The sequence below is a fragment of the Eleginops maclovinus genome, chromosome 18, assembly GCF_036324505.1.
Source record: "Eleginops maclovinus isolate JMC-PN-2008 ecotype Puerto Natales chromosome 18, JC_Emac_rtc_rv5, whole genome shotgun sequence".
In the NCBI taxonomy this organism is placed as follows: Eukaryota; Metazoa; Chordata; class Actinopteri; order Perciformes; family Eleginopidae; genus Eleginops; species Eleginops maclovinus.
Window position 1 is genome coordinate 19259566 of NC_086366.1, and position 11635 is coordinate 19271200.

An 11635-nucleotide genomic window follows, 5' to 3' on the forward strand; every position below is an offset into this window, starting at 1 on the left:
ATCATGGCACAAAACAAGACATAACAATAGGAACAACGTGGACATTCAAACAGTACACAAACAGACACACCAAAGCATATGCATAAAATAAGAAAGGAAAGAAAAAAATACAACATAAAATCACTTGAAAAGCATATCATCTTATATAAAACAATAAAACAAACACGAATACATGTTATAACAGTATATTAGTCGTCATGTAAAGTTTACGAGCCTTAACTAGGGGATGATCAACTACCACCATCTAGTGGCCACGCAGCACAGTACAGGTGAGTATATCGCACTATACGTCATACAATAATAAGGAAGTGGCGGTCAAACAATCAACACGAGTAGGATGTTTTTGGTTGCCTTAGTCTTTTTTTACACGTTATCAATATAAACCCTGAAGACCAAAATACAGAAGAGGATACATCTGTAGGAACTAGTTCAGTGTTATTTGTTTTCATCCTTTGTGGTCTTTTTCCTTTCTGAAGGAGCTCTATGGAAAGATACTATCTCCACAAAGTCATCGGCGAGGGCTCTTTCGGTAGGGCTTTGTTAGTCCGGTGTAAAAGCAGTCAGGAGAAGTATGTGGTCAAGGAAATCCAGCTTCCAAAGGTATGTATATTACCGCAGATAACAGCTGTATGAGTTGTACAGTAGCCTACAGCTTGCATCCTTACATCTGTGATGGAACAGGTAACTGAAGTGGTGGACCCCTACAAACGCAACACGCCTCTTTGGTAAAGAAGTGAATTTAACATAAACATATTGGAATTCAGACTAATATATGTTATAGCCGGGGGTTGGATATGGAAATTGTATTTACTGTGTGCTGATAACCTACCTTTGTTGCCCACACAGGGACGTTGTGGAGGCTGGTGGTTTTGCATAACAGAGAATGCATTTGTGCTTGTATTTGCATTTTTATAGAATAACTCCAAGTTGGAGAATTCAAGGAGGGAAGCCATCCTGCTGTCCAAAATGAAACATCCTAATATTGTGACCTTCAGGGAGGCCTTTGAAGGTATTCGCAAACCTAACTCTGTTACACAAGACATATTGTTATTGTCTGGATTGTGGAATGTGCAGTGTGATTGTGTTTTTCCAGTTGATGGCCTCATGTGTATTGTTATGGAGTACTGCAGCGGAGGAGACCTGCTCCAGAGGATGCAGCAGCAGAAAACTACGCAGTTCTCTGTGGATGACGTAGGCCTCAAGTTCCTGCAATTATCCTCACTATTTTATGTTATTGTGTTGTTTTAAATTGTGTTTCATGGTATTTTTTCCTTTTCCAGATCTTGAGATGGTTTGCTCAAATGTGTGCTGCGGCTCAGCATATCCATGATAACAGAGTTTTGCACAGAGACCTGAAGTCTAAGGTATAGTAGTCTCTAGTAGTCCTTAAAGTCTATAATTAAATACGTTTATACATTTTATTTGATGTTTAGAAAAAGTTAGAATACATGGATACATTTCATTCTTGTTTGTTGTCTCAATTTGAACATGAAGTGGATAATCTAGTTTATTGGTTGGATGCATGTTGCTAAAATCTCATCATCGTGAGCGTTGTGGAGTGAAATGAACAATGATAAAACCGCTGATCAAGATAGAATAACAACATTATCTCCCACTTATGCATAATAGCATCATTTTGCAATGGTTGGCAGCTTAGTTTAGCTTCATGTTAAGTCATCACTTCTCCTTCATTTCCTTACCCAGAACATTTTCCTGACAGATAATGGGACAATCAAGCTTGGGGACTTTGGCTCAGCGTGTATTCTGAACAGGTACAGGAAGAGAGCGGCAACAATTTACAATTTCGCCTTCACTGCTGAGTGCTTGATTTGCTTATACTCATTTTAACGGACTATTTTTGTGATTGTGTTGCAGCTCCAAGGCATACGCTAATACATATGTTGGAACACCATATTACGTTGCTCCAGAAATATGGGACAACAAGCCATACAACAATAAGAGGTTTGGTACTGTGCATGTTTGGCAAGTTTTTTCCCTTTAATATGACAGATTAAATGGAAATGAAAGGAAACACAGAAAAAGCTGTATATATTTTGTTTGTTCTTTTACATAACAGTTGCCTAGTTTTTGCACGAACATTTTAATCCCATCTTTAGTTCTTTCGACCTGGAGATACTCTATTATATAAGTGAATAATCTATGTTTTTACTTGTATAAACACTTGGGTATTTTGTGATTTGGTTGCAAAGGGAGGAAACATTTTTGGAAATGATTCAAGGAATGTTAAACTTTGGAACTTTGTACAATTTTAAAATGAAACCTGTACTATTTTGACAGTCACTTGCAATTACAGCCCACACTACTGAGCCAATCACTACATGAATTCAATAACTTACTCTTAGTTTACAGACATCACATATTGCCAGCTTGAAGTTTGAAATGACCTTTAACCCATAAGTAAACTCGCCACACGGCATTTAGTACCGGTATGCATTTTGACAAATTCATGGATTTATTTGGCTCATAATGGATGAGTATGTAATATGATACAGTAAATACAGCCTGACCAAATAATCCATACATTTTCATTTTTTTCGTTATTTTCTACAAAATCCCCATGAATTCCCATGTAAAGTTTCCATCTTGGATATTCCCAGAACAACAACCCTCGAAGTGATTATGTAACTCATGCGTGGGCTAACCAATCTTGTATCTTTTTGCCTGTGCCAGTACATGACACATGTCTGGTGTGAATGAATAACCATCTCTGTGTTTATGTGTTCTGCAGTGATGTGTGGTCTCTGGGCTGCGTTTTGTACGAGCTCTGCACCCTGCGACACCCGGTACCTCCCCTTCACTCCTATCTGCATGTTCCATAGATTTGAATGTGGGCCTCTCTCCAAATACTGTCAATGAACCATTGTATAAAATACTTCTGCTGTCATGTAACTGCGCAGTGAGCGTTGTTGTGGAACAATGGAGGCTGGATGTCTCTTCAGCTGAGTTAGATTACCGGCTGTGTATGTTTTGTGGCTCACATGTGTGGTATGTTGTTCCGGATATCCTAAGGTCTAATTTTTGTGTCCAGTTCCAGGCATCCAGCTGGAAGAGCCTTATTCTTAAGGTGTGTCGGGGTGCGTACCCTCCCCTCCCGAATCACCTGCCCTACGAGCTGCAGTATTTGCTCAAGCAGATGTTTAAGACGAACCCAAAAGACAGGCCGTCCATGCACAGCATCCTGACCTCTCACAGGGTTTCGAGACTCCTGCGTAAACATCTGCCGTCCCAGGTACAGACCTTTGTGCTCCTCAAATGCAGTTCACTAAAGCCTCCTGCATGGTGACAGTTAATCAAACAGTTGAACCTGAAGTGATTTTATTGCTACCTATCCATCACCACGACATACTGTCACAACATGGTGTCAAATTGAGAATTTAAACTCTTACACAATTTCCCCAGCTGTGGTGACCCTATGTGGAATCTGACCTTTGACAAGCTGCTGTTGGTTCAGATGGCCGCGGAGCTCATGTTATGCGTTTGATTTACTGCAGTGCTTTGAATCTTTTACAGGCGCTACAGACGCAGGAACAGGGGCGGAGGGCTGCTCGATGGAAGAGAGAAGAGGGAAAGGAGGTTGCTAATCTTCTGGGGGAGAAGAGTTTAATAACAACGTCAACATTTGAAGGTAGAGTCAAACTTGACAATTGGTTGTGAAAAAGGGAAATACTGCTGCAGTTATGGGAGAACTAAATCCCAGAACATTTTGTGAAGAGTTGGAACATTAGGTTATTGTCATTAGAAGGGGGAAACAAAGCATTATGAAATGTAATGTAATAAAATGAAAGGCCTGTATGAATCGCATCTAAAGTTTTGATCATTATGACAGGACCATTATTTTTAAAACTAACACAAAAATGTATCATCATTAGCACCTTTTAATTTCTCTCTGCTTGCTATTACATCACTTACAGCAAGAGAGGTTTATATTTACCTTTGTTTATTATTTGCTGCCCCTTCTTTTGTCCTTTTTATGGATGCACCGTGTACAGAATACACATATTATTTGATTGTCAGGACTTTCTTGAAAACAAGTAATATAACAAAACATTCACCCTAAGTTACCCTTTACCTCAGGCATGTCTTTACCTGAAGCCCACTCTGAAAGCAGAGAGCCGGGGCCTCGTAAGAAGTGGGCCGCGGGACCCTCGGACACTGTGCTGCAGATGTTGGCCAACGCCAGCCTCGTCTCTTTAGACAGCCTGGCGTCAACCTGCCAGTCCCTCACAGGTACTACAGGAGGAGTTCACTCGTCATTCCTAAAATCTTCATCAAATCAAGTTTAGGGACTAAATTCCAGTATCAGAGGTTACCAGCTGTGTCGTGTGTTTTTCAGAGGAGCCAGGGGTTAGCAGGCAGAGGAGACGATGGGACAAGGATCCTCCTGAGAGGCTCCTGAGTGTATTGGAGAAGGCCCGGCTAAGCAGAGCCTTCAGCACCTTTTTAATTAACCCAGGAGGTCTGGTGTTTTATTTTAACTTTCCTAACATGATTTGTCCTTGTTACATTTCAGTCATTTCACTCTGAGGGGAATATGAGGTTGTAGTGGGTGATGTAAACACTTGTCTGGTTTTGCATCTCCAGTTGAGGACCCTCTGGTGGGACCCCTCGCCCAACCAAAGGGGGACCACCCTGATGGTCCTGAGCCTGAAGTGGCGTTAGATGAGGACCGACTGTAGCCTCGCTCTGATGATGAGGACACGTGAGTAGTTCGATATGAAGCTGTGTTTAACATGATATCAGTGGCTAGGAGTAGCTCACTATTCTACAGAAGGGGAAATACCTCTACATACATACATGTCAATTTAGATTTTTTATTAATAATTAATTTAAATATATATTTCCAGTATGTATAATACTTTCTGTTTACATGTTATTATTTACTTAAAGAATCCTGTAAGCACTATTTTTTTTTTGGCTGATTTGGGAAAATGTGAATTTCTTTAATCAGATTGAAAAACAAGCAGTGCGTGATGTTCCAGGGACTGAAAAAACAGTTTTTAACCAGATTTTATGCAAATGGGTGTATGTTCTTTATACTTAAGAAAGCTTTCCCACAATAAGATTCTAAAAATAGCAATATATCGCCTTGGCTCATACTTTGGTTTTACAAAAAAATGTATGTGTGGGAAAGATATGATACTGAACTCATGTGTCTGTTTTCTTTTATTTGTCTTTTAAAAAAAATATGTACAGTATGTTGCCAAAGATAATTAGAGTTAAATGTGTAACTCTTTTTTGGCCTTCCAAAGCAGAAACCATATTTAAATAACTAAAATAAATATTATCCACATTAAAATTCACATTAAATATTCATGTACAAGGAGAGGTTTGTATGGGTCTCTGTTGGATATCCGTTCAATGTACGGAATGTCCTGTTTTTGTATGACCTCTAAGATGATAACAAAGTTCAAATGTACTGTTTCTCCTCTCTTCGCAGGGACTTTGAGGAAGAACATCCATGCGATTGGATGGATGAAGTTGAGAAAATGTTTACGGAACACTAAAGTCTCATTTCTGACAGGATGCCGACACAATCACACTGTAAACAAACACTAACTGTGTGCCAAAATCATTTCACAATCATGTACATGAGATCAGGTCTTGATCTTATAAACAGGGAGCATTTTTTTTAAAGCAGCCTTTATCCAAGTTTACAAAGACCCAGTTAAGCTCAGACAACACTGGGTTATTCATATTCTATGTTTCAGGGGCTGCATTGATTTTTATGATCGTAAAAAACATGTAAGTTAAAATTGTGGACTGTTCAACTTGTTGTAAAACCTCTTTTGACATAAAGATATTTGAGTTATGTGTGCGCTCTGTCTCTAATTGGATTTGAACATCTGCTGTGTACTGTTCAGGTTACCAATGATAACATTCCCAGCAGATTGAGGCCGTCTGACTGGGGGCTTCTGTTTGGCTTGTCGGGGAAGCAGGAAGTATTAGACTCAGAGCAGCTGGGTCTCCAAGGGGTCACACGTTTTTAAGACCGCCCTCAACTTTTGATGTCAATTTCCGCTGCAATATCAAAAGTAGACTAAACATGTTGAGTCATCGGTATTCTTTGTGTTTTATTCTCTTTGCGAGACACAAACAAACCCTACATCTGGACCCTTTAGCTGTTGTCTTTAATTTGCTGTGACCACAAATGTGGCTGACAGAGGGAGAGGACTGCTTGTCTTTCCTACAGCCAGTGTTAATTATGTACCACTAGGTGGAGTTCAAATCACTACTGTGAACCTTTTGTTGTCGGTAGGAGTGAGAAATGTAAGATCGTGGTTCAAATATAAATAAACGTTTGATGAAATAATTCTGCTGGTACGCATCTTAAAGTCCGACAAATCTTGGAGTGCTCACCGTGCTTTTATGTGAATTTAAGGGACTCTGTTCTTGGTTTTAGGGACATAAATACATTTAATGAGAGGGAACAAGTAGATCCTGTTGGTCTTTGTTCTGCCAAATTATAAGCTCTACATAATGGAGTAATTAAACAGTCAAACCACATGTTTGGCAACAGTAAAACAAAAATAAAGCCTCGCCCATGACCGTTTAGGCTCAACAGGATACAGATACTGCAGACCCTTGAGTCAACAAAACCATAATGGTGCTGATTCACCAACAGTCACACCAGGGATGGATTATCCTGCTGGCAAAGTTCCTCCAGGGACTGAAACCTCCCCTTGGCTGACAGGAGGACTCTGCTATATGAGAGTCTTTCTCCAGATATCTGCCAGCGATGTGTTTTATTGAGGAAGCTCTGGGCCGGAGCTGGCCCCTTATCATGAAGCCACACAGAATCCCCTTCCAGGGCTCCACACCACAGACCCCTGTGTTTTTTATTCCTACTTTGTTTCCCCTTGTACCTCCAAAGATGTCCGTGTTCAGTAAGGATACAGATTAAGTGGTGTGGCATAGCTGAGCTACAACACCCCCATGCTGTGTGTCCTGCAGATAGGAGGGTCTCCCAACAGTGAACACGAAGGGCTTGACCGCACTTCTCAAGCTCAGCCGTCTAAAATATTAACTGAGGAGCCTAAGGATGAATGGTATAATGAGCATTGAGTTATTAAGAGCAGTACTGAATCTTTTTTGAGGGTTTTATTTATTCAATCAATACTGAAGTGATGATTTAATAAAGAGGTGTTAGGAATTATAAAGTGGCATTAAGCGCTCAGTCTCTCTCAGGTTCTTATGTTTGATTGTTTATCTAGGTAAGGGTCTTTGTTAGGCACTGGTTCTTTAAGCAATGTATGTATATGCTATTCGACTACTCTGATATCACATTGGCAACAATGTTAAACCAAGGCCTTAATCCAAGTGTGGGATTTTGGGCTAAAGGCTAATTTTTGTAATGCATTGTAATATTAGTAGACATACAGCCAACATTACAGTGTAAAAAAGGCACTATAGTGTACAGTTTTGTCTTTTTGTTGTGGCATTTTCCAAATTGCTTATAATTTCTTCATTTTTTTACGTGATTATTGAGATTGTATTAATAATTCAATTATGCTCAGTGGAACTGATAAGGCAAGCCACAAAAGTTTGCTCACCGTGATCCTTGAGTCACAGCGTCTGTTGCTGTTATTTGCTTGTTGTCTCACTTTTTTTGGTATCCATATAAATGGACGGATTATGTAATTGAAATAATAACAGCATCTCACACTATATGTGTTTTTCTAAAAACAACACCAAAGAGTCTCGGAAATTAGCATCCCTAATAAAGTCTCGTCAAAAATTCTCAAATATGACTATATCTTTGGGAATTTAAACAAAGATTGAATTGTTCGACTATTGGTTTGCGTAACCTTGTGGTTGTTCTGATTATTTAGTCCACCCATCTGATGAGACCTGAAGCCAGGTCTTGCAAGGCCTTGAACCAACAATTAATGGAAAGTCAGAATCTCGACTGAACACTTTATTAAGTTGTACTCCAAATCATTTAAAGCAAGTTTAGTAGCTGAAACCAAAACTGTGAAACTAAGGGCACACAACCATGTTCCTCTCTTTCTTTCTCTGTTCGCCTTACATTGTCGTGTTACTCATTTGAAAGCACGCTACATCCTGTATTTCAGTATCTATTCAGAGGCACAGTGAGGCTAAATCTCCAGCCATTGCCCAGACACGTAATCTGAAGTGCAACATTGATTTTCTTTCTGCTCATCCTGGTGACCTGATAGTAGCTTCCCCTCTTATCAAAGGATGCACAAAAGACCTTTAATTTTGTTTATTTGGAAGTGGTCTGCACACCGCAAACTATCATCACCCTTAATGAAAAATTTAAGCTTGTTATCTGCAACAATCTCTGTCCCCCTTTTGTTCGCCTGTCATAGTTTCTCTTTTTCTGGCCTGCCTTCTGAGAGCTTCCAACTTCACACAGGAAGAGCACTGCAGATGCAAGATGACCCAGTGACCTCTTTCTATGGCTACCCATGCTTCGTACAGCATTTTCCACTAAAAACCTCTTTCAATGTTGTTACTCAGAGGAAACTTAGTGAGCATTAGTTGTTTTAAATATTCAGCTTCATAATGTCTGCACTATATTTACGTTTTTAGAGAAACATTTATAGCCACAGTGGTATCAACCACACACTGGGGGAAACAATGAAACCTGCTACCATGACTCACTCATAAAGAGAAGTGCTGTTTATTCTTCATGGGGAGCAGCTCTTCCTGTTAATAACAAAGCACTCAGGCGCTGCAGTTGGGAGTCTCTTTGCAACTATAAATACGGGAGCTGTCATTGTTGCGATTATTTTAGGCCCTCTGCCTTGACCCTCCATTGTCTCCTGCCTGTTCTTTGTAGCTCTGCACCAGACAATAGAAGAGCAGGGTTTGTCGTGGAGCTCCACAATTCATCTGTCGCTCACTGTACAAAAAGCTCATAAAAAAGTGACATTTGGAACCCCTGATATGTGAAGTGGGACAGTACAGGTTATATGGCCATTTGCAACCCTAACCCTAACTCCTGAGGGGCCGCTCCACCTTAAATGCAGGACTTTTACTTGTAACAGAGTATTCCAACACTCTGGTACTTCTACTTTTACTCAAGTACAAGATCTGAGTACTTCTCCCACCTCTGAAAGTAGGTGTATTGCTCTGATGAAATGTATTTAAGGCTACGTGCCCACGACAACGCTCTGAAGCAAAAACGCAGATGTCCGTTTTTCCCCTCCACAATTTATCTGCGTTTATCTGCGTTCTCACGAGCGTTTTGGGGGTGGATATCTGTCTATCCATGGGAACAGGGAAAACGTATAAAACTCATAATACTCGCAGTTTGCCGATGAAGTAAGCACGCCCCGGACGTAGGTGGCAGTAGCAACAATACCAAATGCCTGTTTTGTGGCTACTTCCTCCGCGTCAGTTAGAAGAAAATGGCGAAGCGCGGCGGCAATAACAGTACGCCTAGTTCAAACTTTGTTTGGACAGATGAGGAGGTCCAGTTGCTGCTAAACACAACTTTAAACTACAAAGCCAGGAAGGCAGTGGATAATGTTGATTGGGAGAGTGTCCAAAACAAATATACTGAAATATGGGAGTCGTTCATGGAGAACTACCCACTAAACGACCCAAAGTACCCTCATGCTAAGGACCAGGTTAGCAAAGGTCATGTTGCAACCAAAATTAAAGCCGTGCGCATAAAATATAGGCATGCTGTGGACACCCAGAGCCGTAGTGGGCACGGGAGGGTGGTGTCTTTGTTTTTCGAGCTATGTGATGAAATTTGGGGTACCACCCCTGCCTCCACAACAGTAGAGCATGGCCTCGAAACGGCAGACGTAAATGATGGGGCAGCAGAGCTGGGCGGTGTAGAACTAGCAGAAGCAGAAGAATCGGTGCAGGAGGACAGCTCATCTTCGGAGCCGGGCGGAGAAACTCTTTCGAGGAGGAGACACTTACTTCAGGTAAAACTATGTGTTTGACGCTAGTGTTAGCCCCAAACATCATGGCAATGTAAGGGGCACCTGTCCTGTTCCGGGTGTGTGTGTGTGTGTTTTTTTTTTATAATGACAGTGAGTAAAAAATATTGTTTACACGAATTACAAAGGACAGTTGTGCTTGCCAGATGCACAATTACACTCGTTATTGTTTGGATGTTGAAATGGTTTGGATGTCACAATGTTCCAGTCCTACCGTTTTGACACAATTCAAGTGAAGTGTAGCCCACTGAAGTTGGTATCCCTATTGGTCTGTAACTGACAATGGCACAATATTTGAAATCGCGTTAACACACACACACACACACACACACACACACACACACACACACACACACACACACACACACACACACACACACACACACACACACACACACACACACACACACAGAGAGAGAGAGCGCGCAAACGCCTACAGCATTGCTGCAGTGGGCCTAAAGACAATCTTTTGCACACAACCGAAATTGCATACAAGACCTACAACAAGACCTGCATACAAGACCTATACAAGACCTGTAATATTGTCACGAAGGTGGATTGTGCATGCATGTTGTACAGGACAAGGACAGATGCACTATTATAAGTCCACTAATGTTTGCTTTGGTCTGTTATTTTGTAGGCCAAACTCAACAGCTACAAGACAAGCAGGCTTCAGAAGAAAGTGCGGAGCGATGAACACCATGAAGCCCTCCAAATTAAAAAGAGGATTGCCGACATCATGGAGAATTCGGAAAGGGAACACAGTTCCAGAATGGATGCATTAGTGACTGCCCAAACCAGGATGAGCCAGTCTTTTGAAACTCTTGTGAGACATTTCACCTCACCCTCATACAGACCAAACATGGCTTTCTCACACAACGCGCCCACATACCTACAGCCCATGGCCTCCTCAAGCTACTTACCACCTGCCATGCCCTCCTCCCACCAATACATACCACAAGAACCACACATGCCCTCCTATAACCCATACATGCCACCACCAGAACCAGCTAGAGCCTCATGCCAGTCAGACACGGCACCACCAGCACCATGTACACAGACACGATACATGGCCACCTCGCACACCTCACCTCACTCGCACACCTCACCTCACTCGCACACCTCACCTCACTCGCACACCTCACCTCACTCGCACACCTCACCTCACTCGCACACCTCACCTCACTCGCACACCTCACCCATGGCCTCCTTAAGCACATATGTGCCCCCCTCCCACCCATTCATGACACCAGAATCACCCATGCCCTCCTCTCACCAATACTTACCACAACCACCCAGGGCCGCCTCCTACACAGACCAGCTGCTTTCAGAAAGCACTGATGAAGAAGACCAGGTTGATCTTCTTTCATTGTAAGTAGCCTAGCCGTGCTTACATACTGTCAAATGACTTGTTCAACGTTGTTGCCGTTGATGCTACCTCATGTGGCTATGCAGGCCGATTTTCGAGTGTACTTTATAGTTCTATTTTTGTACAGTGTTACTGTATATTTGGTTTATGGCTGTCTTTGCATGATGTTCACATGCACTTTGTCCTGAATATTTGACATAAAAGGGTTTTTTATGTTGCGTTGCACCTTAGTAAAACTGTCATTTGCACTATATACATTTTTTGGGGGATTTATGTTTTCTGTATTTATGTTTCAACAAGATAAAATACTTGATTTCCCCCCTGA

At 41.5% G+C, this 11635-nt stretch overlaps 2 protein-coding genes across 2 annotated transcripts; both read left to right on the forward strand.

The window, feature by feature from the left end:
• Positions 1 to 306: 306 nt before the first annotated feature.
• Positions 307 to 5830, forward strand: nek3 (NIMA related kinase 3). The gene is made up of 13 exons (XM_063907978.1): positions 307 to 600; positions 916 to 1009; positions 1094 to 1191; positions 1281 to 1364; positions 1705 to 1772; positions 1876 to 1962; positions 2750 to 2804; positions 3050 to 3250; positions 3532 to 3646; positions 4096 to 4248; positions 4355 to 4477; positions 4603 to 4720; positions 5459 to 5830. The coding sequence occupies exons 1-12, from the start codon at positions 484 to 486 to the stop codon at positions 4695 to 4697; spliced, it is 1290 nt and encodes a 429-aa protein (XP_063764048.1). The 5' UTR covers positions 307 to 483; the 3' UTR covers positions 4698 to 4720; positions 5459 to 5830.
• A 3310-nt stretch (positions 5831 to 9140) lies between these two features.
• Positions 9141 to 11403, forward strand: LOC134880502 (uncharacterized). The gene is made up of 2 exons (XM_063907455.1): positions 9141 to 9926; positions 10582 to 11403. The coding sequence occupies exons 1-2, from the start codon at positions 9396 to 9398 to the stop codon at positions 11314 to 11316; spliced, it is 1266 nt and encodes a 421-aa protein (XP_063763525.1). The 5' UTR covers positions 9141 to 9395; the 3' UTR covers positions 11317 to 11403.
• Positions 11404 to 11635: the final 232 nt, after the last annotated feature.